The sequence below is a fragment of the Theropithecus gelada genome, chromosome 9 (genome assembly GCF_003255815.1).
Source record: "Theropithecus gelada isolate Dixy chromosome 9, Tgel_1.0, whole genome shotgun sequence".
Lineage (NCBI taxonomy): Eukaryota > Metazoa > Chordata > Mammalia > Primates > Cercopithecidae > Theropithecus > Theropithecus gelada.
The window spans coordinates 49,810,796-49,836,420 of record NC_037677.1 but is presented as its reverse complement, the minus strand read 5'-3'; the positions used below and the strand labels follow the sequence as shown (position 1 = coordinate 49,836,420).

At 36.4% G+C, this 25,625-nt stretch overlaps 1 protein-coding gene across 6 annotated transcripts in view; it reads left to right on the top strand.

Annotated features, from left to right (window-relative positions):
* The window catches only part of CCSER2 (coiled-coil serine rich protein 2), a 203,513-nt gene that overhangs the window by 152,042 nt on the left and 25,846 nt on the right, over positions 1–25,625 (top strand). For all 6 annotated transcript variants that reach the window (XM_025396519.1, XM_025396522.1, XM_025396521.1 and 3 more), the window contains 3 exons: positions 2,517–2,600; positions 8,900–8,986; positions 16,111–16,200. In XM_025396519.1, the coding sequence (XP_025252304.1) occupies positions 2,517–2,600; positions 8,900–8,986; positions 16,111–16,200 (261 nt within the window). The remainder of the gene's footprint in view (positions 1–2,516; positions 2,601–8,899; positions 8,987–16,110; positions 16,201–25,625) is intronic.

Here is a 25,625-nt window from a genome sequence, read left to right as displayed (position 1 = left end):
TTTCTGCCCACCCCTATGCTTCCGTGACTTCAGTGACAGAAACGTTACCTCTTTTGTTATTGTTCCCATATGTTCCTTAGCAGGCTCTGTGAATTTTTTTTGACCAATCTTGTTTCTCTTCATCATTCAGATTGGATAATTTTTGTTGATCACTCTTTAAGTTTATTGTGTAATTTGAAATGGTAGTATTTAGCCCATCGTGCATTTTAAAATTTTGGTTTTTGACTCTTTTCAGGTCTAAAATTTCCGTTTGTTTCTACTTTTTATATTCTGTTGTTTTTTTGGTTTTTTTCCTGAGATTTCCTCTTTGTAGTCCCTTCAAGAGTTCACTCTTTTGGAGAATTTTAGTAACAGCTCTGTTAAAATATCTTCCAATTCTAACTTCTGTGTCTTTTGGTGTTGGCGTTTTTTGATTGTCTTTTCCTTTGTGAGTTGACATTTTCTCCTTTGTTTAGATGTTGAGTCATTTTGGGTTATATATTAGATATTTGAACATTGTATAATGAGATTCCTGATCTTCTTTAAATCTTTATTTTGTTTTTAAACAGGCAAACAATGTGGTTGAGTTTAGGCTACAAGGTACAGCTAGCTATCTTGATTGTGGTTTTAATGCCAGCTCTGTTTTCAAAGCTTTTGCCATGCTTTCCAGATCTGTTCTGAGTATAAATCTACCAGAGGCTAGTCTGGGATCTGGGAAGTGATCTTAGGTTGTTTTTCAAAGTCTTTGCTGTGTACTGTTTAGGATCAGATCCAAGCAAGTGCTGCTCAGGGATGAACTGATTAATTTACAAACAGCTTTATGGAGTTACTTTACTCAGTTCCTGGTATTTTGTGACCTCCCTGGTATTTTCTGTTTTGTATGACTTCTCTTTTTTCCTCTATCCTAAATGCTGTTGTTTTATTTTTTTCTATTCTGCTGTACACTTCCCACAAGTGCACCTGCATCTAATGCAAAGCAGTATGTGCTTATGTTGTCGCACATTCCTTGGGGTTCCTGCATTGCAGTTGGGAAGAAGACATTTAGATATTTGGAAATAATTCAAATTTTATAGTTTCTCTGTCTTCTCAAATATACTTGTAGGTAGGACTGGCCATGCTTTTATATGTCTAGGCAGTAATAACAAAGATGAACTTTTTACTGAGATGAGTCCTGTAAAACTAACTTTACTTTCTTTATTTCTTAATTTTAAAAAACGTGTTCTGAGAATATTGCTATTCATTAGAATGTTGCCTATGTTCTTAGATCAAAGTCTTAATGTCCATTTGACACCACCGTAGAAAAGTAATTTATCTGTCCTGGAAATTTGACAAACACTTACTCTTGACTGTCAATCAGCATTACCTTTTGAACTTCCCTAAATACACATTTAGAAATTCTGGGCCCCTCCCTAGAGATTGTGTCAGTGCGTATACAGTACAATAAGTTAAGAAGAAAATAACCTACATGCTCACCTCCCCTGTTGTAGACATTATTCATGGCATGGAAGAACCAGAAAAGATATATCTGAGGAAGACTGCGATGTTATGTTCCTTGAAGGTTGCTATTCAGTCACTGGGTTTACTGAGGCAGCCAGGAGTCATATGAACAAATAAGGTGTTGAACCTCAGTTGTACTGTCTTGGTCAGGGGCTCAGCCCTGATCAAGGTAGCACATCATCCAGTTGTATTCTTCACTGGTTCATTTTTCTTGAGGCTGTCTTTCTGAACCATTGAGCATGTGGTTTCTTATTACTAAACCACTTCAGCAAACGGTGGAACTTAATATTGTCATCTTATTTTCTTTATAATGTTTTAGAACAAAAATCTTTATTTCAACCTTTTTTTGAGGCATGATATACATCCAGTAAAGTGGTTAAGGTGTACCAATCTTAAGTGTACAGCACAAGCTTTTCATATGTATGTTTAACTACCATACACTCAGGACATAGAACATTTCCAGCTTCCTACTAAGTTCCCTAATATTCCTTCTTAGTCAGTAACCCCCTTCCCTTTAGTCTACCATCATTCTTCTGATTTCTAACACCATAGTTTTGCCTTTTCTCAGACTTCATATAAATGGAGTTATGAGATATATATCCTCATGTAGCTAGTATTTTTAATTCAGTTATTTTTGCTGCTAAGCCTTATTGAGTTATTTAATATTATTGTTTATGGCTCCTAGTACTCAAAACGTGTCTAAACCAAAACAGATTCAGTTGACTTTTGTTTTACATTTTTCTTAGGTGAAACAGTCTTAAAATTCTTTAGGAAATTTCTCATGTGTTTAATGGTTCTCTATTTCAACTGCTTATATAGTATCCGTTATTTACTTCCACAGATTATTCTTGCCGCAGCTCCCTTTTTTCTTCTTCCACATTTCCTTCTACCAGTATATATAGGGGAAAAGAAGATTTCTAAAATTTTATCTCCCATTTGTTCTTCACCATGCTAGCATTTGGTCTGGGCAAATTCAGGTTGAACTGAATGTCCACAATTACTGTATTAATCTAGTGTTTTTCTTCCCTTCTTTCTGACAGCATGATGGAAGTGGTTCATTGCATGATATTCAACTATCATTGCCGTCCAGTCCGGAACCAGAAGATGGTGATAAAGTATATAAGGTATGACTATGTAGTCATGCTGGATTTTTCAAAATTCTTTTTTAATACTAAAATAATGATACCGTGACAATGAAAACAATAATAAATGTATTAATACCTACAGCATCAGGTTTGTTCTTAACTTTTGCTGCATTGTTTAGTTGAAATGATATCTCTGTGGTGCTTTAATTTGAATTTATCAGTCGGATAATGATTTGTCCCTTTATTACTACTGTTGCAGGATTTTAAAAGAAAATATATTGCTCATAATGATAAATAATTGAGTTTTTAAAATATGAGTATGAATAAAAGTTAAAATGGTTATAGGTACTTCTCATATATAAATCCTAAAATTGAAGAAATATACCAAAAATGAGATTAATTTATCTTTTTTCATGTTTAAAAATACAGAATACAGATGTATTTTTGTGAAAGTGTTTTTTTATAAGTCTTACTATCTTTATGTCTATGTTTAGTTGAAGAAAGCTCTTTTATTTTGCAACGATTTAAGTACATATTTATTTCTTAAGCACACACAGAGATTCTTGGTTAACTTAATGTTTTCAAGTCAAGTTAGCTTTTACATCCCATTTTCAGAGTACACTTATTAGTGTTTGCTAGTCATCTGCAGTAACAACCTGAAAGTAATGGTGGCTTATAATAATGAAATTTACATTTCACTTACATATTGGCTGTAGATCAGCTGGGACTCTGCTTCATGTGTCTTCTTCATTCTGGGATCCATACTGAAGGATCAGTCCCTATTGTGGGAGATGTTATTATGCTCATGAGAAGAGAACTTTGATAGGATCACATGTGAATTCTGCTTGGATGTGGCACATATCACTTTCAAAACAATTCAAAGGGCCAGGCCTGGAATTAGTGGGACAGAAAAGCATTATTTTCTCATAGGTTGCAGAGTGATTTATTGGGAAGAAGATTATATGTAAAGCAATCAAAATCGTAAGAGTATAGTACAGTAGTCAATCTTGTTCTCTCATCTTGGCTTTTCAACTTGTTGACTACCTGTCCTTGCCCAAATTACTTCCCAACCCCGAGCTTTCATCCTGCTCTCAGTATAATACATTAAGTCCGCAGGTTCACAGCAGGCCATCTCTTTCTCAACACTCAGTTGAGAACCATTGACTTAGGTAATCTCTGATGACCTCCCAGTTTAGAAAAAAAAATTGTGAATTTGTCACTGACATTTTAAAAGCAAAGTTGACCTCTTTCCTGAATTTTGTGTGTGTGTGTGAAAAAGTTTTTTACATATAAAGATTTTATTTTTTATTTTATTTTATTATTATTTTTTTAGATGAAATCTTGCTCTGCCACCCAGGCTGGAATGCAGTGACGTGATCTTTTTTTTTTTTTTTTTTTTTTTTGAGACGAAGTCTCGCTCTGTCTCCCAGTCTGGAGTGCAGTGGCGGGATCGCAGCTCACTGCAAGCTCCGCCTCCCGGGTTCACGCCATTCTCCTGCCTCAGCCTCCCGAGTAGCTGGGACTACAGGCGCTCGCCAACTCGCCCGGCTAGTTTTTTGTATTTTTTAGTAGAGACGGGGTTTCACCATGTTAGCCAGGATGGTCTCGATCTCCTGACCTCGTGATCCACCCGTTTCGGCCTCCCAAAGTGCTGGGATTACAGGCTTGAGCCACCGCGCCCGGCCTAGTGACATGATCTTGGCTCACTGCAACCTCGGCCTCCCGGGTTCAAGTGATTCTGCTGCCTCAGTTTCCCAAGTAGCTGGGATTCCAGGCATCTGCCACCATGCTCAGCTAATTTTTTGTATTTTTAGTAGAGATGGGGTTTCACCATGTTGTCCGGGCTGGTCTCAAACTCCTGACCTCAGGTAATCCACCCACCTCGGCCTCCCAAAGTGTTGGGATTACAGGCATGAGCCACCACACCCAAACAAGAAATTATGTTTTAAAGAAAAAAATTTAATTCCAACATTTTTACACAATTGGTATCTTTACTTTTTTTCAGTGTTCCTGTCTAGTTCATCTAAATATTTAATGTTATATGATAGACATTTTGTTACACAGTATTTATTTCTTGTCCCTGCTCCATTTCCTTCCAGGCAGATTATTCCTAGTCTTTCTTATTTAAGCTGAGATGCAACAGGTCATACTGTCTCTTTTCTTCAGTATTCTGGTCTCTTTTGCATTCTTATCAGCAAATCCCCAACTATGTCACCTTTCATCCAAAATGATTTAGCAGTGCAGTTTCAAATGACACAAATACTGCATCTTGTGCCATTAAAATTTTTGGATCTAAAGTCTCCATTGGACTTACCATGCCTCTAATCTGTCCTTTTATATATCTCAGGACAGATCCCTCTCCCATTCCCTTAATGAGCTCTTTCAAATAGCCCTATGAAGCTCCATGCTCAGCTATCTCAACCTCTGCAGGTAACCTTATGTTTGTTCATCCAGTAAATATCTGCTTCCTGCCTGCTTGCCTTTTTTTTTTTTTTTTTTTTTTTTGAGACGGAGTCTCGCTCTGTCGCCCAGGCTGGAGTGCAGCGGCGTGATCTGGGTTCACTGCAAGCTCCACCTCCCGGGTTCATGCCATTCTCCTGCCTCAGCCTCCCGAGTGGCTGGGACTACAGGTGCACACCGCCATGCTTGGCTAATTTATTTATTTATTTATTTATTTATTTATTTTTTTTTTTTTTGTATTTTTAGTAGAGACAGGGTTTCACCATGTTAGTCAGCATGGTCTCAATCTCCTGACCTGGTGATCTGCCTGCCTTGGCCTCCAAAGTGCTGGGATTACAGGCTTGAGCCACTGTGCCCGGCCTCCATCTTGCCTTCTAACTTACCTATATTTGTCTCATTCTTACTCCTTTGTTCCAGTTACAGGATAAAAATGCACACTGTGCTATGTAATATCAGCTCTTCTTCTGTGTTCTTAACTCTTGTCTTCCGCTGCTGCTTAATGACCTAACTGCATCTCTTCCTCCTCTCTCATCTGTCTTGAGTGTGATTCCTTTACTTTCTTGTCATTATTCATTTGTAAATGTGTATATTTCACTTAATTTCAGTAAATCAAATACACTTTTCCTTGACTCCCTTTAAACTCCTTTCCAGTTACTGTGAAAACTTGGAACAATGAAAATATCTACCATTTCAATGCTGTAGACGTTTGACATGACCTTTGTTTTAAAAACTTTCTCCTTTGGCTTTTGTGTCACTTCTCTCTGGAATCCCTCATACCTTTCAACATTTTTTCCTGTAGTTTTCTCCTCTTCTTTAAATGTTAAATTTATATCTTTAGTCCGGTCCTCTTTGAACTTCTTACTCTCATAATTTCAAATATGACACATATGGATAACATGTAAAACGCCTCTCTTTCATGCTTGGTAATCCAGTTGCCCACTGGACACACTTCTATTGTGTGTCCCACCCATAAGTACCTCTAACACAGTCTCTCTCTCTCTCACCCCCCCCCATATATGTGTGTGTGTGTATTTGTATGTGAGATGTCTTAAACATTTTATTTATTTAATGAAAAAATTGATGACTGTTGAGCTCAGAAGCCAGTACCCCAACATACAGTGTTTTGACGTACTGAACTGAAGAAACCTCAAGATCTCTTCTGACTCCGCCATGCCCCCACCTCCCTCCTACCCCCCACCCACCCATCTAACAATATATTTAAAGCTTACACATATTCCTCTTTGGACATACTTGTTGTTCTTCCGTATTCGCCATTTCTTTTGTTGGCACAGCTATTCACCATGTCACTCAAGCTAGAAATACAGTGTCACCCTTGAATGCTCCTCTGTTCTTTTCTCACATGCAGTGAATTGCCAAAATCTCAAAATTTTGATTTCTTCTCTCCTTTTTAATCTGTATGATCACTCTGTTGGGTCAGGCTTCTACTCTTATTTGGATTATTATAATATTTTCATAAGTGCCTAGCTCAGTTTTGTTGCTGTTGTTAAAATTTGTCCTCTAAACACCTGTCAAAGCCATCTCAAATGCAAATCTGTCACTACCTAGCTAAGGCCATGCGTGATAGTCATGGCTGTCTGTGATCTGGCCCTTGCCTAGTTTACTAGCCAGTTGCTCCTCACCATTCATCAGAGCCTAAGTGCAACAGCGACACTGCTTATGATTCTCCATATGTGCTATGCTTGCCCTCACCTTTGTATTATTGTGTGACACTTAGAATCCTTTAACTAAAATTTCAAGCCTACCACACTCCTCTGTCTTCTGAATCTTGTGCTTATCCTTTGGAACTCCACTGTAGTCCCTCATTCCTAATGTGTGATGTCACTTCTTTGCCTATCTTTATGTATAAAATCAGTGTTCTCAATGCAAAGAGATGATCAATGTTTGAGATGGTGGAAATGCTAATTGGCCCGATCTAATCACTATACATTATATGTATCAAAACATTACTTTGTAAACCATGAATATGTACAATTAAAAATAAAATTAAAACAACGAAATGGTTTTGGTGGGAAAAAAAAATCCTTAGAGCAGTGCCTGCCATATAGCAAGTGCTATATACATGCTGGCTATTAATGTTCTTAGCACATTGTTTGTTGGTTTCATTTTTGGGTCCATTTCTTGTGTAACACTGTCAGAACCTACTGGTGACTGCATGAATGATGGCTGTATAGTGTTCCATCAAGTTGCTACATTTTATTCCAGTTATCCTCCTATAGGACAATTGTAAACTTGTTAACTTTCAGATAACACCTTGTTACAGGTTTTCTCTTACTTAGGATCAATTCTTTCACATAGATTCCTAGGAATGGGATAACTGAATCAGAGCGCAGGTATTTTGATGGCTCTTAAAAATACAGCTTTGTCCAAAAAGGTTAACTGCTGTGTCTAATGATGTGCCATTTTTTCTGCAGTCTGGTTAATTACATTGGGTATTTCACCACTAACTTAATATTTATAAAACAATACTTTATTCAACAAGTTAAATACAACATTTTACCATTTATATGTGTATTTGTGAGAACTGGCTATGTGTCTGTTGAGACCTAAAAATGATCTTAAATGTTTGGACAGGCTCTTAATATACTTGAGATATAAATCCTCTGTCATATTTGCGTGGATTTTTCAATAGCTTTTAACTAATGTTAATTGTTAAGATGCTTTAAAATGTTATATAATTAAATATAAATAATTTCTTTTGAATAGCTGTATTTGCTACATAACTTAGAAATGTGTCCTTCTAAATGTATTCTTAGAAATGTGTCTTTCATGATCTGCAATACATCTTTTTTATCTTTATGAATTTTTATAATTCCTAAACTTAAAATTCAAGTGAAGATTATTTTTTGTATGTAATAAAGTCTTTTTCAATTATAGTATACATAATAGCATTTTAAAAATCTTCCACATTGTTTGGGATGCTTATGTGATATGATCAAACCTTTGTAAAATGTCTATTTCTGATCTCTTTGTTAAAGAGAATATATGTTTTTGTTCCCGATGTATCTAAAGGGGATGACATTCTTTGCTTGTTGTAACACAGTCTAATTATTTGCTTACTTGTTTTTCTCTCTGGAAAGATATTATTCACATCTATATTTGAATTTCCTTGCTTATATTACTTTCTCTTTTGGATAAATAATGATACACAAACAACATGGACTAACTATAGAGTAATGATTAACACTTTGGAAATGTAACTGAATTCCTGCTTAACTTGACAGTAGGTTTCCATTTAATAGTATTAGGCATTTCTTATAGATCCAATTGACAAGGTGTTCTCTCTTTGATTCAGGAGGTACTCCTCAAAAAGTAGCTCATGGACAAAGAATCTTCCTTGTTATCCTTCAGGCACATTTATCTTTTTTGCTGATTTCTAAACCAGCCATGAAATGCCTCTGTGCCTTTAATTATTCTGTTGCCTCTGCTTCTCATGCCCTTTGTTTTCTTTCACAGGCTAGTTTTATGTATCTCTTGAAGTCTAGCTAAAGTTGCTTTTTTGTATGCGAATTTTTTTTTTTTTAAACTCTGTGACCTATGTCCCAGTTTTCTTATATGTAAAAAAGGGATTACAGCACCTACCTCAGGAGTGTGGGTAGAATCAAATGCTTAAATACCTGAAAGTGCTTAGTTTTTAACATCTAATAAGTGCTCAATAAATGCTAACTGTTGCTGCTACTGTTGCTCATTGTCAACATGTCAGACTTCATTATTGGATGAAATCTTGTGTTTTTTTTAAAAAGAGGATTTCCCCCCTAAATGACCAGATGGTTCATTCATTACTGTGTCTTCATCATTGATTTCATGCTTCTCATTATGGTATTTTAAATACCTCATCTAAAAATGTTTTAATATTTCAGACTGAAGATTTATTAAATGAAATAAAACAACTTAAAGAGGAAATAAAGAAAAAAGATGAAAAGATCCAACTATTAGAACTTCAGCTTGTAAGTATTGTAGTGTAATGTGTAGAGACTTTTCAAACTGGGTGAAATGTGTTTTTCATAAAACTCTGAGCCAGAATTAGAGTTTAGCTTTATTTTTGGCTCTCAAAGTTGCACTTTTACATTATTTTTAGATTATATTCACTGTAATTAATGTGTGTGTTTTAACTTTTAATCTAAATATTAAGTATTTGGTTTGAAAAATTCTTCATTGATTCAGTGACCTCAGTTTTGGGTATTTAAAATTCACCAATTTGCATTCATTTTGTTGATAGAAGGGTAAATAGCTTTTCTTCAGATATATTTAAAGAAACAAGTACTAGTGAGTTGAGAACAGGATATTTTCTCTCTCTGTGAGGAGAATTAGCCTGGGTCTTCAGATTTAGGTAGCTGCATAACTGTCAGATTGAAGGGTATTCCAAGAAAATGTTTATTTCCTATGGATGATGTTGAATGATCCATCAGAGTCATGTTTGAATCTTTATAATCTAATAATTGTGCAATTTCAAATATTAGTCTCATTTGAAAACAATATGGTGTGTTGAATTTAATTATTATTTAGTTTGTATATAAAAGACCCTGATAAGAAGAAAATAATGGCCTAAAAATCACAGCAGTCAAAAGGAAGTCTTTGTTGTGAGTCAAGAGCACGTTTTGATCTAACAAAGCAATTTGGTGAAATATTAATCTCACTGAAAATATAAAGGATATACTGAGCTCTGAACCACTGGGGTCAGCTCACCAAGATCTATTTCATGAATAAATAGAGCAGACAAATCAAATATTATGATTAAAGAAAGAAAATTTATGAATCTGAATAAAAAATGGCATAATATTGCAAATTGAGGTCCTGTCACATACAAAATTAAACAGGCAAATAATAAGGCCTAGTGTTTGTGTTCAAAGCCAAAGACAAGAACCCAATCAACTTTCAGGGAGAAGAAAAAAGACAACAAAGGAAATTATGTAAGCTTCGATTTTTGCAAAAATATATTACAGAGCACAGGTATTGTGTCTTGTACAATTCAGAGAAGAGGTTATGAACCTCTTATTTTATATCCAAGCAAGTTTTTATTTATATGCAAAGGTAAATTCTGACCTTTAATGTCTTGACAGATATGCTACCCAGTTAATACATTTCAGATATTTGAGGGGTACATTGAAAAATAACTCAAGAATAAGGAGATAAAGATTAAAATGAATGAGCAGTGAAATGGAAACTAAGTGGTATAAACTTTTGAGCCACTAGTTGGAGAAAACTTACTGCCCATTTTACCTAGTGTAAATTACATATCATTCTAATGTTGGGATTTCTTTGCATTTACAAATCCTTAATTTTTCTGAAATTAAAAATTATTTTTAATTTTAAATTTTTAAGTTGCTATTAATTTTGGAAAATATTCAGATTAAATAAGTTTGAGGAAGAAGGTAAAGAATATGCTGAAGGAAGTTAGAAGTACTGAATTTTTTATCTTCTACAAATGAATATTCTACATTCTTAATTTTTAAAAATATACTTAGATAAATTATAATAATGTTTATGACATGCTTTAAAGTAACTATTAGTAAGTTGGAGTAAAGTATCTTGCAAAAGTTAAAATTAAAAAAAAAAGACAAAGTAGAAAAATAAGGAAAACTTAAAAACAGCACAAAACTAAAGTAAAATAAATTAGACCAAATATAACAAATATAATAGTAATTGCAAATAGTCTTATGTCTTGGAGAGACTTCCCTTGAGGATCTAAAGCAAAATCCAGTAACTTGCTTTGTATAAAATAAATTTAGCTAAAGGAAAACGGCACAATAAGGCTGAACATAAAAGACTAGGGGAGGCTGGACATGGTAGCTCACTCCTGTAATCCCAGCACTTTGGGAGGCCTAAGTGGGTGGATTGCTTGAGGTCAGAAGTTCAAGACCAGCTTGGCCAACATGGTGAAACCCTGTCTCTACTAAAAATAAAAAAAAAGTTAGCTGGGTGTGGTGGTTCACGCCTGTAGTCCCCAGCTACTTGGGAGGCTGAGGTAGAAGAATCACTTGAACCCAGGAGGCAGAGGTTGCAGTGAGCCAAGAGCATGCCACTGCACTTCAGCCTGGGTGACAGAGTGAGACTGTCTAAAAAGTAAAATAAAAGATTGGGGGAGACAGAATAAAATTATTCTCATCAAAAATATTAGGATTGCAGTAGTAAAATTAGAAAAGTAAATTTAAGACGAAGATTTGTGAAAAAGGTCACTTTATATGGACATATGATAAATAATGAAAGATGAATCTTTTTATGCCGTGAAGTTTTGATAACATATTCTTTCTTTTAACCTCAGATTGTATCTTTAAAAAAGTAAGAACAGGTCTCTTCATAGCTCAAATTATATTACCATCTCTAAGCAATTAATAGTGATTCCTTAACATCTTCTAATATCTAGTCCATACTAAGATTTTCTCAGTTGTTCCAAAAACATCCTGTACTTTGATGTCCCTAAACTAAAATTCAGTCTAGGACTATGCATAACCGGTTATATCCCTTAAGTCTCTTTTAATTTAGAACCATTCTTGTGTGTGTGTGTGTGTGTGTGTGTGTGTGTGTGTGTGTTGATTTGTTGAAGAGACTACACCAGTTGTCCTGAACAGTATCTCACCTTGAAAATAATTTTTAGAAAGATTCAAGAAATATTGAAGAGCATCCTAAAGAAAGAAAAGTGAAAGCATTAATCTTTATCAGTAGGTACCTTGAAATTCTTTGTACACAATATATTCAACCTAGAAATCATATTTATCGTAAAAGAGCCTGCCACCTGTTTTTCTAGGTGGTGTGCATAGTTTTCCCATGGATTGCTTGGGAAGCTGTGGTGTATTCAGCTAGAAATTCCCTCTGTAAACACATTAGAATCTCATTAGTGTGTTTACAAATTGCAGAGGAGCTGTGGCCCCGTACCAGGAGAACTCTGCTATTTTCTTTACAGTTCATGTAAAGACTAATGTTAGTGTGGTTTTCTCAACATAAATTTAGAGGATTAGAAAAGATACACTGCTTCTCACTGCAAGCAGTGATCTCTGTAAAGTGAATGCCTTAGTTTTAGGTGGCCAAGTATCCTTCTTATAGTAGAAAATTAGAAATTACTCAAAGATTTTAATAGTATCAAGTTTAGTTATAGAACTTGAGAAAGTCACTTGTTCAAACCAAGAGAGTTTTAACAGATACAAACCATTTGAAAACAAAAATAAGTAACAGCATTTTTCACATTATCAAATTAAAATCACCTATTTTAAAAATTTTTAATTTTTTTTACATTTCTATTCTTAATATAAGAATAAAAATCAGAAGAATCATAGACTAGGAGTTAAAGGACTTGTTTCTAATATTAATTAGGTAATGGCACTGACAGTTTCCATCACCTCTCTCTAGTACTTTCTTTATCCAAAATATGAAGGTTTGTCTAGGTGATTTCCAAGTTCCCTCTCAGTTATAGCCTTCTATGCTTTTTTATCTTTTAAAAAAATATACATTCAACTCCAACCTATGTTTGCATGCAAACCTTCATAAAAATACATTGACATTATAAAGTGTTGTATTCAAAATATGCTGATTTAAAATCAGATTGCACTGCTTTGAGAATTAACTGAAAGGCATAGAAGTTAAACTATTCAAACCTTATTTAAAAATTCTAAGAATGCCTGTTTATCTTTACTGCAATATCATAGTTAAATAATAGTACAGATACATTTCTCATTGACTCTTCAGAATAATCTTGGGAAATTGCTAGTGTAGAGTTTCCTTTATGGAGACACGTAGACAGTGGAACTCACGTTAAGTGGGCTAGCAGCATAGTATATTTGAAATGCCAAGACAGACCTGAGTTCAGATCCTGACTTTGAAACTTAATAGCCACGTTCTCTGAAGGGAGTTCTATAACCTCTCCTAGGCCCCTTCTGTAAATGAGGATAATAAAAGTAGTACTGGGCCGGGCACAGTGGCTCATACCTATAATCCCAGTGCTTTGGGAGGCAAAGGCAGGCAGATCACCTGAGGTCAGGAGTTCGAGACCAGCCTGGCCAACATGGTGAAACCCTGTCTCTACTAAAAATATAAAAATTAGCTGGGCATGGTGGCGTACACCTGTAGTCCCAGCTACTCGGGAGGCTGAGACAGGAGAATTATTTGAACCCGTGAGGCCGAGGTTGCAGTGAGCCAAGATCGCATGCCACTGCACTCCAGCCTGGGCAGTGGAGCAGGACTCCATCTCAAAAAAAAAAGTAGTACTGACCATATAGGGTTATGATAGTTATGTTGTGATAGAACTACATATGCAAACTACCTAATGCCTGGTCCGTGGATACATGATGAATAGCAACTCTTATATAAGCCCTAAATCATTCAGTGTAAATCAGTGCATACCTTATGATGTTTTAAGTTCCAAGTAAAAGTCCCTAACTAAAAGTAATTTTAAAAATAAAAACAGCTGTAAACTCAACAAGAAATTATATAAGTCCCATCCATTTCCATGGTTTCTTATTGATCATTTGGCTAATGATTGATTAGGTTCCAGATGGATTTTTTTGGAATCCTCTTGGCTGTCCATTCATGGTCACAAGATGTCTGTTGCTCTGTGTGTCACATTCTCACACAGTAATACCCAAGGATAGGTTAAGGGCCTATTATCTCCAGTGTCTGTTTTTAAAATCAACAAACCCTTTCTCAGATACCCTAGACTCCTATTTGATTGGCTAGATTTGAGTTACTTGTCCCTTCCTAAGCATAGAAGAATGGGATTAATCACATTGGTTCAGACTAATTAAGATCTAGCTCCTTGGGGTAAGAGATTAGGACGCATTTCCCCAAATATGCGACCAAATAGAAGGTGAGCATCTGTACAGTCTCTCAGCAATAAAGAAGGCAGATGGTGAGAAAATGATTTGTTAAGTCATTTTATATATGTTGATGTGCCACTAGAAACTAGACTTTCCAAATTTTGGAAAACTCTTATATTTGCCAAATATTATTTTTCATGTGTTAGCATATAGAACAGAAAATAAATTATAGACAGTCCACTACTTAGGAGTTTTTGATTATATGATGGTACAAAAGTGATACTCATTCAGTAAGCTCCTCAACTTATGACAGAATTATGTCCTGATAAACCCATCATAGGTTGAAAATAATCCCAAGTCAAAAGTGCGTTTTTAGCAATATTTGAGTTTATCCAGGTGTGACCCCATCATAAATCAAGGAGCACCTGAATTTCTGGAATTGCAATAGGATGGAATAAGTAAAGTGCTTTCATTTCAATAGTGTTTTTAAGTTACCTTTCTGTTCATCATATACCCCTCATATATGTTAAAAGTTGATCCTATTACAGTGAATTCCAAGAGACTGTAAGTTGACTGAATTATATATTGAATTTAGGGGGTTATTTTGGAGTTAGCATCTCACTCTGTCACCCAAGATGGAGTGTGGTGATGCAGTCTCAGCACACTGTGGCCTCGACCTCCTGAGCTCAGGTGATCCTTCCCTCAACCTCCTAGGTAGTTGGGACTACAGGCACATGCTACCATGCCTGACTGTTTTTGTTGTGTGTTTTTTGTAGATACAGGGTTTTACCATGTTGCCCTGGCTGGTCTGGAACTCCTGGGCCCAAGCAGTCCGCCAGCCACAGCCTCCCAAAGTACTGGGAGTACAGGTGTGAGCTACTGTACCCGGCCTATATTGAATTTTGTTTCAGTGACTGTCTCATAGGAATGGAAAATATGTCTCTATGATAGACATTTTTGTTTTTAGATTTTATTTTGTATGAGGAAATTGGAATGATCTGATTGCAGTTAAGAAAAATTTTGAATATGGGTAAATATTATTAAAGTAGAAATGTCTCATTTTAACCTGATGCAATAATCAAGAATTTTTTAGTTTCCTATGAGAAAGTATGTCTACCTCCAGAGAGGTTGTTTAACAAATAATGTGGTTATTTTCTAGATTTTCACTAAGGGAGAATTCTCTTTTTTTTTTTTTTTTTTGAGATGGTGTCTCACTCTGTTGCCCAGGCTGGAGTGCAGTGGTGCGATCTCGGCTCACTGCGCGCTCCGCTTCCGGATTCATGCCATTCTCCTGCCTCAGCCTCCCAAGTAGCTAGGACTACAGGCGCCCGCCACCATGCTCAGCAAATTTTTTGTATTTTTAGTGGAGACGGGGTTTCACCATGTTAGCCAGGATAGTCTCGATCTCCTGACCTCGTGATCCACCTGCCTCCGCCTCCCAAAGTGCTGGAATTACAGGTGTGAGCCACTGCGCCTGGCCAGGAGAAGTCTCTTTATCAATATTTTAATGATGTTTTTTGAAAGTGATGATTATTTGAGAAAGTTACTTTGTGTTATGTAAATGAGTGTGCTTTGAGTGGAATCGTGTGGAGAAATCATTTGTGAACAGAAATGGTCAGATGGATCTTGTCAAAGGGCTGACACTCTTTAAAATATTTCAGTCCAGTAAAGTCAACACATCATGAAAGAGGCTTCATCAGACGGCACATGAGAACAGACATCCTGACAAGTGGACTGGTGGTATTCAGTGTCCAGCAGAGTCCCATAAAAAATGCATTTAAGAAACTGAGCTTTAGTGACTGTAGTACCATGACAGTTTAGGGAAATACTGTAAATTCTGCAGTTGTATTCTTTATATACTGAATATTCCTATATGTTCTACATCCATATACTTAACTCTATATATTGATTTATATAAAATCATATATTGTATGTTTTATGGACAATATAAGAGATTGCCAAGGGTAATTTAGATTATTCAAAATTCTAACCTTATAAGGTTAGAATTGAGGCTGACTCTCAAACCCACTCCCTGAATAAGATGAGAGACCACTTAATAGACCTTAATGTTTGCTGTTGATAACGTTTTTTTTTTCCAAAAAAAGTAGCCAGAACTATTTTGCCATGTGTGAATTTTTGTTGATTTGGTTGCATACCCCCTAAAAGAGCCCTGATTACCTCCTGTCGTAGCTGTTACTTTTTTTTTAGGTAATTTATTTTTGCTTGTCTCTTAGGTGTTTATGTGTTTTCCTAAAGCTTCTCTTGTGTGTCTTGGTGTATATATGCAGAATTAAACCAATGTAAAAATTTGTGTTTTTGTTTAGGCAACTCAGCATATCTGCCACCAAAAATGTAAAGAGGAAAAATGCACTTATGCTGATAAATATACCCAAACACCCTGGAGACGAATTCCTGTAAGTAACATGTGCTCTTAGCCTCCTCTCCGGTCATTTGCTATTTTGAGGTTTTATTTCACTCTTTTTACAGCAATCTCTAATAATTTTGAATCTGTCATGGCTGTTAATTTTGTTGTAGGTAATTTATTTTTGCTTGTCTCTTAGGTGTTTATGTGCTTTCCTAAAGCTTCTCTTGTGTGTCTTATGTAAGTGAATGTGCATTTAATAGCTTTTTCATTCTGCACACTATGGTTCATTTTATTTGTGTGTCTACTCTCCTCTTATTGCATGTATTTATGAGAGTAGTTCCACATGCCTTAAAGGAAGCAGCAGTCCTGTATGCAGTCATCCTACTTTAGCAGCATATGACACTTAGAAAATATATGATGTAGCATATTCCTTTTTTGTTAAAACTTTTTAAATGTGTTTATTATAATTACTCAGATGTCGAGGGTGTTAGGAAATATAAATGCACAAAGATACAGACAATAAAAGTTTTGTTTTAGGCAGAACTAGGGAATGGTTTACTTTAAATAGAAAGTACCTGTGTGTTCCGTGCTTATTTGTTTTTCAAAAATGTTGTATCTCAAAACATGTTTAGTGCTAAAAATACTCTATCATTTAATTTGAGTTCGTGAGAGCTCAGTTCAGGATATGCGTGAGCCAGAGAATTATCATATGGACGTTAGTCATTCTCCTATTGTTTGGGGCCAGGTAATAGACATTTCTTATTAAGAGATTGCCTAATAAGTCAGCTTTGACTCTTCTTTTGCCTTATATTTAGGAGTGGAATTCTAGTAACACAAAGGAACAGAGAAATGTAATGGCTAATATAATCAGCAATTTAGTTTGTAAAGCTTAGCCATAAGCCTTTAAAGTTTATAAAAGTGTTTTGTTTCTTTTCATGTAACAAGTATTTTTTTTGTGTGCTCTTATAAGATACGATTGTAGGAGTTAATCTATTCAACAAAAGTTTGATGATCCTCTCTCATCCCAGATATTTGGGTTTCGAACTAGAAGTGGGGAATTAGGGAAGGAAATACACAGACAAAGAAGGATTCCTCCGTTTATAAGTACTTCTTAAAGAAATTGGGAATACATTGATGTAGGTAAAGTGCTGTGTAAGTCTATAAGGTTCAAAGGATGTGGGAAATCTAGTTGAAAGAATCAAGGAGCTTGGTGAAGAAAATGAAGGTTGTGTTTGAATCGTGGAAAGCAAAAGACACCAACAGACAAAGATGATGTAATATTTTTTAATGTCAAAGGCAGTGGAAGCTCATCTGTTTGCAGACAGTTGTTTAATAGAAGACCATGCCCTTGCTTCTAGATGGAAGTTTGGGCTTTCCAGGTGTCTCCATTTAACCCATAGGGATGTTATGTCTTCTAACTGTGCTACTAAGAAGATTGGTGATTCTATTAAGCATGATAAGTTCCATTTTGCCATCCTCATGGAAATCTTTATACCACCTCTGGCTCCTTCAACCTCACTGTTCTGGAAACTGGATATTAGTCTTCCTCCTCATCAGACAAAAGTAACTCGTTCTGGAATGTATTCTTGAGTTAGTTTTACTATGATCTTAGGTCAAGTGAAGATCAATTTTTCAGCCTAGCACACCTAACAAACTCAGACTTCAGCTTTCCCTGTTATCTGTTACTATAGGAATCATCTGGCCAAATACCTTTGTTTTGTAGCTAAGGTAGCAAAAGCTAGGGAGGTAAACTGGTGTAGCAAAGTTTCCATAATTAAAAAGTGGCTGAGCTAGTACTACAACTTAAGACTCTTGACTGCTAGTTCTAGGTTCTTTTCTCCAAAAGCACATTGAAGAGCCTTTGAAGGAGAGTGGTTTGCTGCCAACAGCAGCAGAGCAAAAATTTGAATGTATTGAGATTTTTCCAAGGGGATTTTGGTATCACTTAATGGCTGCAAATAAGATCTCTGAAGTAGAGAATCAACAGGAAATAAGAAGAAGAAATATAATAGTAGAACAGGGGAAAGGAGGAAAAGCAGATAGCATTTACTCATTCAGCAGATATTTATGTGCCTACTTCAGGCCAGGCACTGTATTAATTTGGATGTGTAAATATAAAGAAGATACAGTTCCATCCCTCAAGATGCTTGTAGAAACCTCTGGTATGCTTAAATGATAGTAAGCACACTCTTTTTCTGCATGTAAAGAAGCTAAGATGCAGAAGTGACTTGAGCAAGTGTTTATACAACTTGTATACAGCAGTCTTATTTTAGTTGCTTTTCTTTTGAATGGTTGCAGGAGGTGAGTGGGCTAGAAGGAATAGAGAAGAGAAAAGAATCATAGCTCTGGGAAGGGAGGACAGAGGCTTAATCTTAGTGAGAGATCATAATAAGGACTTACTTCCCTGAGAGGAAAAAAACAGGTGCTCAGGTTTGCACTGCATCGTAGAAGACTTAGCAGTACACTGTGATAATCCATAAAAACATACTTGTATTTTAAAAATTATTTAATTTATTTTGAGACAGGATCTTGCTCTGTCACCCAGGCTAGAGTGCAATGGTGCGGTTATGGTCCACTGTAGCCTTGACCTCCTGGGCTCAAGTGATTCTCCTGCCTCAGCCTTCCAAGTAGCTGGGACCACAGGTGTGTACCACCATGCCTGGCTAATTTTTTGATTTTTTGTAGAGACAGGGGTCTCACACTCCTGGGCTCAAGTGATCATTTTGCCTCCGCCTCCCCAAATGCTGGGATTACAGACATGAGCCACCATGCCTGACCACATACATACTTGTATTTTAAGTTACTGAGAAAAAAGGATTTTTGGTTGAAAAGGCATAGTTTCAGTAACAGTGTAAAAGAAAACTCCTCTACAACCAAGTTAGGTTCAATCTAATGTGAGTATGAAGAAATCTTTTGACATATTAAATTACATAAGTCATTTTCTCAATAGAAATAATAAAATTCAATACCTCTCACTAAAAGAATGAAAAAATAGAATACTAAGGATACTTTATGAATAACATGAGGCCAAAAAATATATATTTAAAAGAGAAGTACTCTAAAGTGGAGTTTTCCTTTCCTGTCTATTTTTATTGAGAGATAACAATATATTTATTCTATAGGAAATATAGAAAATAGAGAAGCAAAACAACTTAAGAAAAATTTAACGTACTTAAATCATACAAGCCAATGACAGTCATTGTTAACATTTCATATATGGTCTTCCAGCCTTTTTTGGTGATGTGTGTATATGTGTATGTGCCATCTGTCATATCTATTTAGATGGAATTTGTTGTATATGTGGCATTTTAACCTACATAGGTAGTGGTAATGATGGTTGCTATTATTATTTGGTTTGATTTTTTGCTAAACCAAAATGAAGAATGCATTACCTTTAATCAAGTTAAGGAGTTAATTCCTTTACTGGATAGTCTTTGTAAGGTTCTTGAAATAAATTACTACAGTTTTTTTTTTTTTTTTTTTTTTTTCTGAAAGGTTTATACAGGCTTATACTACCACCAACAAAGTATGATCAGAAAGTGGCTTGGTGGCCATGATGTTAAGTTGTATGATTCAAGTATTTGATGTCATTAGGTTATATATATATATATTTTTAAAAGCCCCTGATATTTCCCTCCACAAAAGAGGAAATAGAAGGGCAGGAGGGCTACCCCCTGTGCCCCACACCGTCATTTCAGATGGTGCTGGGAAGCCACTCCCAACTATTTATATAATGACCATTCCTGTTAGTGTTTCTTATCTTACAAATTCTTTCTTCCTCCTGGCCTAAAAACCATTTTATCATGCTATTTTCTGCATATATTCAACCTCACCTTTTGTGTATTGATTTTATATGTATTGATCCTCAGAATTTTAGGAGTTTTTTTCTGCCTGTAGTAAAATTTGGCTTTCATGCTACAGGTGCTTTTGGTGTTAGAGCTGTACTGATAAAGAACAAAACTGTTTGAGTTAGGATTGGTTGTTATTTGTGAGACTAAACCCAGCAAGAGAACATTAGTAGTCACCTGTGGGTCCTCTTCATTTAGGGCAAGACAAAGGTTTCTACTACTATTGGGAACTGCCTAAGCCATGCTGTAGGCATAATACAGGATGTTTTCAAGTATAAGTTTTTAAGAACAGTGTTTTCAGCATTGAGGACCACAGTGTGAAACACTTCTTACTGGAGTAAGGGATCTATCTTCTGCTTGGGACAGCAATAATATAGTGTTATAAACTCCCCTGAGCCTTGCATTATAAAAAGAGGGCAGCCATAAGTCATATTCCAGAACTGAGAATGCCCTACTCTAGAGCGGCACAGTCCTATACAACTTTCTGTGCTGTCCGTTGTAGTACCTGTAGCTACATGTGACTGTTGAGCACTTGAAAATGTGGCTAATACAATTAAGGAAGAGAATTTTTAATTTTCTTTAGTTGTAATTAATTTAAATGTAAATAGTCACATGTAGCTAATTGACATCATTTTGGACAAAGCAGCCCTAGACCTAATGATATCTACTTACATGGATATGGAAAGCCACCTAGAACAATAAGTAAAGGGCAAGTCAGTAAAAGCAATTTTCAGAAGAAATGAAGGAAAATAAAAAAGATGGAGTTCAGATTTCGGTGGAGAAAAAAGAGGGAAAAGAGATAAGAATGAGCTGTAAGAGCAGAAAATGATACCTCCAGAGGAAAGTGGGGCAATTTTTTTTCCCTCATCTGAGGGGCAAAATACCAAGCTACAATGATGAAATGAGTAACACGAAAAGAAGAATAACAATATGGAAGGTGCCTAATCACTCAAATGAAAATAGTTGATGTTACTGTGAATACTGCTGGCGGATGTTGGTTATGCGAGAAATCAAGATTCATTTTAAACATAAAAACTTACGAAACCATTTTTAAACATAGTGTATGGATCCATGTACAAGCATATTCTTAAAAATTAGCATTATCTTGAACTGAATTTATTTTTATGTATTTCCAATACTGTTGTAAAAGCATTTAACATCAGTATTTAAAAATATGAAGATTTTGCACATTAAGTAAATTGTAGAATCTTATGATATGTACCTTTTGTAAGCCATTTGTTTGAACACCTCAAGTTAACCAGAGAAGCCAAAATATTAGGAAAAAAACATTTCTGGACTCATACCTTCAAATGCCTTATTACTTACCCCTTGAATCTCTAAGCAGGGAGAACAGGGTAGACCCAAAGGATCTACCTGGCCTGTCATGTAATGACCTGACCTGGATTACTCTGAAAATTGAGTGTATGAATACACAGACCGTTGTATTGGTATCAGTGTGAAAAGGTGCCTACTAGTTAAAATTCTGAATGGGCACAATTTGATCTAATGCCAATTTTCTCTCATATTTTTAAGAACTAACTCTGTTATATATAGCAAAGAGGCAAAAAAAGATGATTTTATATACATTAAAAGTGATCCGTTGGAATTATAGTACTGAAAGATTAATCCGTGTTATGGTATGTATAAAAGATATGCATATGTAATTTATATAAGTTCAGCAGTTGGAATATGGTCAGCATTGTCAACCATCCTTTTTGTGCTTGGAATTAGGTTTTTGGTCCCAGCACTTTGGGAGGCCAAGGCGGGTGGATCACCGGATGTTGGGAGTTTGAGACCAGCCTGACCAACATGGAGAAATCCTGTCTCTACTAAAAATACAAAAATTAGCCAGGCATGGTGGTGCATGCCTACAATCCCAGCTACTCAGGAGGCTGAGGCAGGAGAATCACTTGAACCCAGGTGGTGGAGGTTGCGTTGAGCTGAGATTGCACCATTGCACTCCAGCCTGGGCAACAAGAGTGAAACTCTGTCTCAAAAAAAAAGAATTAGGTTTTTGGGCCTCAGATTTACCGAGTCAAGTATTTTCCCATCATAAATATTTATAAAATAGAAAAGGTAAAAGCAGAAAACTATCACAGTTACATCATAAAAATCACATCAAATGTTTATGATTTCCAAAGGAGACAGATTTTACCTAGTTTCTAGCAACCATGGAAATTTATTAGCAAAGAACTCCGCTCTATTTTTTCTTGACTGAGAGATGGGATGGAATGCTAACCAAAAGACAATGCAGGCAAAAGATTTATCTTATGAATAATCTCCCCCAAATCCATTTTCTCAGACCGTAATCTTTCCTGGTTTGGAAGTGGGCAACATTACTGATTAATTTTTATGTGGCAAAAATGTCTATTTTTTTTCTTTTTCTTTTTTTTTTTTTTTGAGATGGAATCTTACTCTGTTGCCCAGGCTGGAGTCAGTGGTGTGATCTTGGCTCACTGCAACATCCGCCTCCCTGTTCAAGAGATTCTCCCACCACAGCCTCCCAAGTAGCTGGTACCACAGGTGCATCCCACCACACCCGGCTAATTTCTGTATTTTTAGTAAAGACCAGGTTCCACCATATTGGCCAGGCTGGTCTTGAACTCCTGACGTCAGGTGATCTGCCCACCTCGGCCTCCCAAAGTGCTGCAGCCACAGGCATGAGCCACCCACCGTGCCCAGCCAAATGTCCTGATTTTAAATTTAAATGAGCTCATTATTTCTCTGGAGAGACGTTGCATGTGAGTGCGTGTGTGTGTGTGTATGTGTGTGTGTGTGTGTGTGTGTGTTCCAGAGGGAATTACTTCTTTAAGGTCTTTTATTTGTATTCACTATTACTTATATTTTTTAATGCCGCTAAAAGTATTTTTAGAGAAAATCATATATACATTGGTGTTTAAATAAGTAATATTTATGATCTGGTCATACAGTTATTTTTAAATTATTCAGTGTTTACTCAATATTAGACATTGGCCATGGAATACAGCCATGTGTTTTGATTATCTGAATGTTGACAGGAGCCATCTATGTTGCTGAGACATTGTGTGGCATGCAGAATTTATGACAAGAATTCTTTTGTTTGTCGTTTCTTCTATTTTTTTTTTAAACATTAGTTGTGTTACTTTCTTTCATGGATACAGGTTAAACCAATAACCGAAAAAACAGAATTGTTTCTTAAGGATACAAACAAATTAAATATAGTTATTATAGCAATTGAGTGGTTTATTGGTTATAAGTTTACAGGTATCTAAATCTGTATTTTTCAATACCAGATACCAGAACTATGTAACGCATTTTTGAAAACTTTGTCTATAGTATCCATTAGAAGAAGCAAAGTTTGCCCATAGTGTAATTACAAAAGAGTGATAAGAGCCGGGCGCGGTGGCTCAAGCCTGTAATCCCAGCACTTTGGGAGGCGGAGACGGGCGGATCACGAGGTCAGGAGATCGAGACCATCCTGGCTAACATGGTGAAACCCCGTCTCTACTAAAAATACAAAAAACTAGCCGGGCGAGGCGGCGGGCGCCTGTAGTCCCAGCTACTCGGGAGGCTGAGGCAGGAGAATGGCGTGAACCCGGGAGGCGGAGCTTGCAGTGAGCTGAGATCCGGCCACTGCACTCCAGCCTGGGCGACAGAGTGAGACTCCGTCTCAAAAAAAAAAAAAAAAAAGAGTGATAAGAAGTTGCAAAAAATGTAGAGAGATCTTTTTTATCTTTCAACCAGTTTTCCACAATAGTTACATTTTACATAATTATAGTACAGTACCAAAACCAGGAAATTGGCATTAGTGATGGTGTGTGTGTGCATGCATGTGCACTTCTGTGCCATTTTATAACTTGTGTAGTAACGATCATCATATTTAAGGTATACAACTATTGTACTACCACAGCATTTTCCCTTGTGTGGTACCTCTACATTCATAACCATTCTCACTTTCTCTCCATTCCTAGCCTCTGGCAACCACTAAATCTGTTTTATGTCTTTATAATTTTGTTATTTTCAGATTTTATATAAATACTATCTTACAGTGTTGAGCTTTAGAGCTTGGCTTTTTAAAACTAGCATAGCACCCTGGAGATCCATTCAGGTAGTTGTGTGCATCAGTAGTTTGTTTCTTTTTATTGCTGAGTACTATTCCATGATATGGATGTACCACAGTTTAAATAAACTGTTTAAATAAATAGTAAAGATGTTGATTCTCCCAATTTATGAATACGGTATGTCTCTCCATTAATTTAAACCTTTTTGATTTCTTTAATCAGCATTTTTCAGTTTTCAGAACACAGTTCACTACATGCTTTCTTACATTTCTTTCTTTTTCATGTTTGGGGGTGGTTATAAGTGATACTGTTAAATTTCACTTTCCCTGTGCTGATTGCTGGTACTTAGAAATAAAATTGATTTCTGGGCCGGCGGGGTGGCTCATGCCTGTAATCCTAGCACTTTGGGAGGCTGAGGCGGGCAGATCACGAGGTCAGGAGATCTAGACCATCCTGGCTAACACGGTGAAACCCTATCTCTACTAAAAATAGAAAAAATTAGCCGGGTGTGGTGGCGGGTGCCTGTAGTTCCAGCTACTCGGGAAGCTGAGGAAAGAGAATGGCGTAAACCTGGGAGGCAGAGCTTGCAGTGAGCCAAGATCGTGCCACTGCACTCCAGCCTGGGCAACAGAGCAAGACTCCCTTGCAAAAAAAAAAAATAAATAAATAAATAAATAAAATCGATTTCTGTATATTGACCTTGAATTTTGTGAACTTAGTAATCTCACTTACTAGTTTTGAGAGTTTTTCTGTAGTTTTGGGTCTCCCCCCACCGTGCCCCCGGAGACGGAGTCTAGCTGTGTCACCCAGGCTGGAGTGCAGTGGCGCAATCTCGGCTCACTGCAAGCTCCGCCTCCTGGATTCATGCCATTCTCCTGCCTCAGCCTCCCGAGTAACTGGGATTACAGGCGCCCGCCACCACGCCCAGCTAATTTTTGTATTTTTTAGTAGAGACGGAGTTTCACCATGTTAGCCAGGATGGTCTCGATCTCCTGACTTCGTGATCCACCCGCCTCGGCCTCCCAAAGTTCTAGGATTACAGGCGTGAGACACCGTGCACGGCCTGTAGTCTGGGGTTTTCTATGTTGACCATTGTGTCATCTGTAAATAGTAAGTGTTCTCACTTTTTGATCTGATGTCTTTTATTTCCTTTCTTTGCATTATGTCACCAGCTTGGATTTTCATTACTGTGTTGAATAAGAATTATGAGAATGGGGATTCTTGCCTTTTTCCTAATCTAAGGGGAAAAAGCATTCAGTCTTTCACCTTTAAGTAGATGTTAGCTCTCGATATTTGGGAGATGGTTTTTATCAAGTTGAAGTAGTTTCCCTCTATTCCTAGATTGCTAAGAGTTTTTATCATGAATGTGAGTTGGATTTTGTTACTCTTGTTTTGGTCATTGCTACGAACCTATGAGTTTTCTTCTTTAGCCTATTGATTGCACTGATTGATTTTCTAATGCTGCTCATAGGCCTAAAATAAACCCCTTTAGTCATGGTATGTAATTCTTTTTATATATTCCTGAATTCTAGTTAATAGTATTTTGTTAAAGAGTTTTTCATCTGTATTCTGGGGGTTAATGCTTT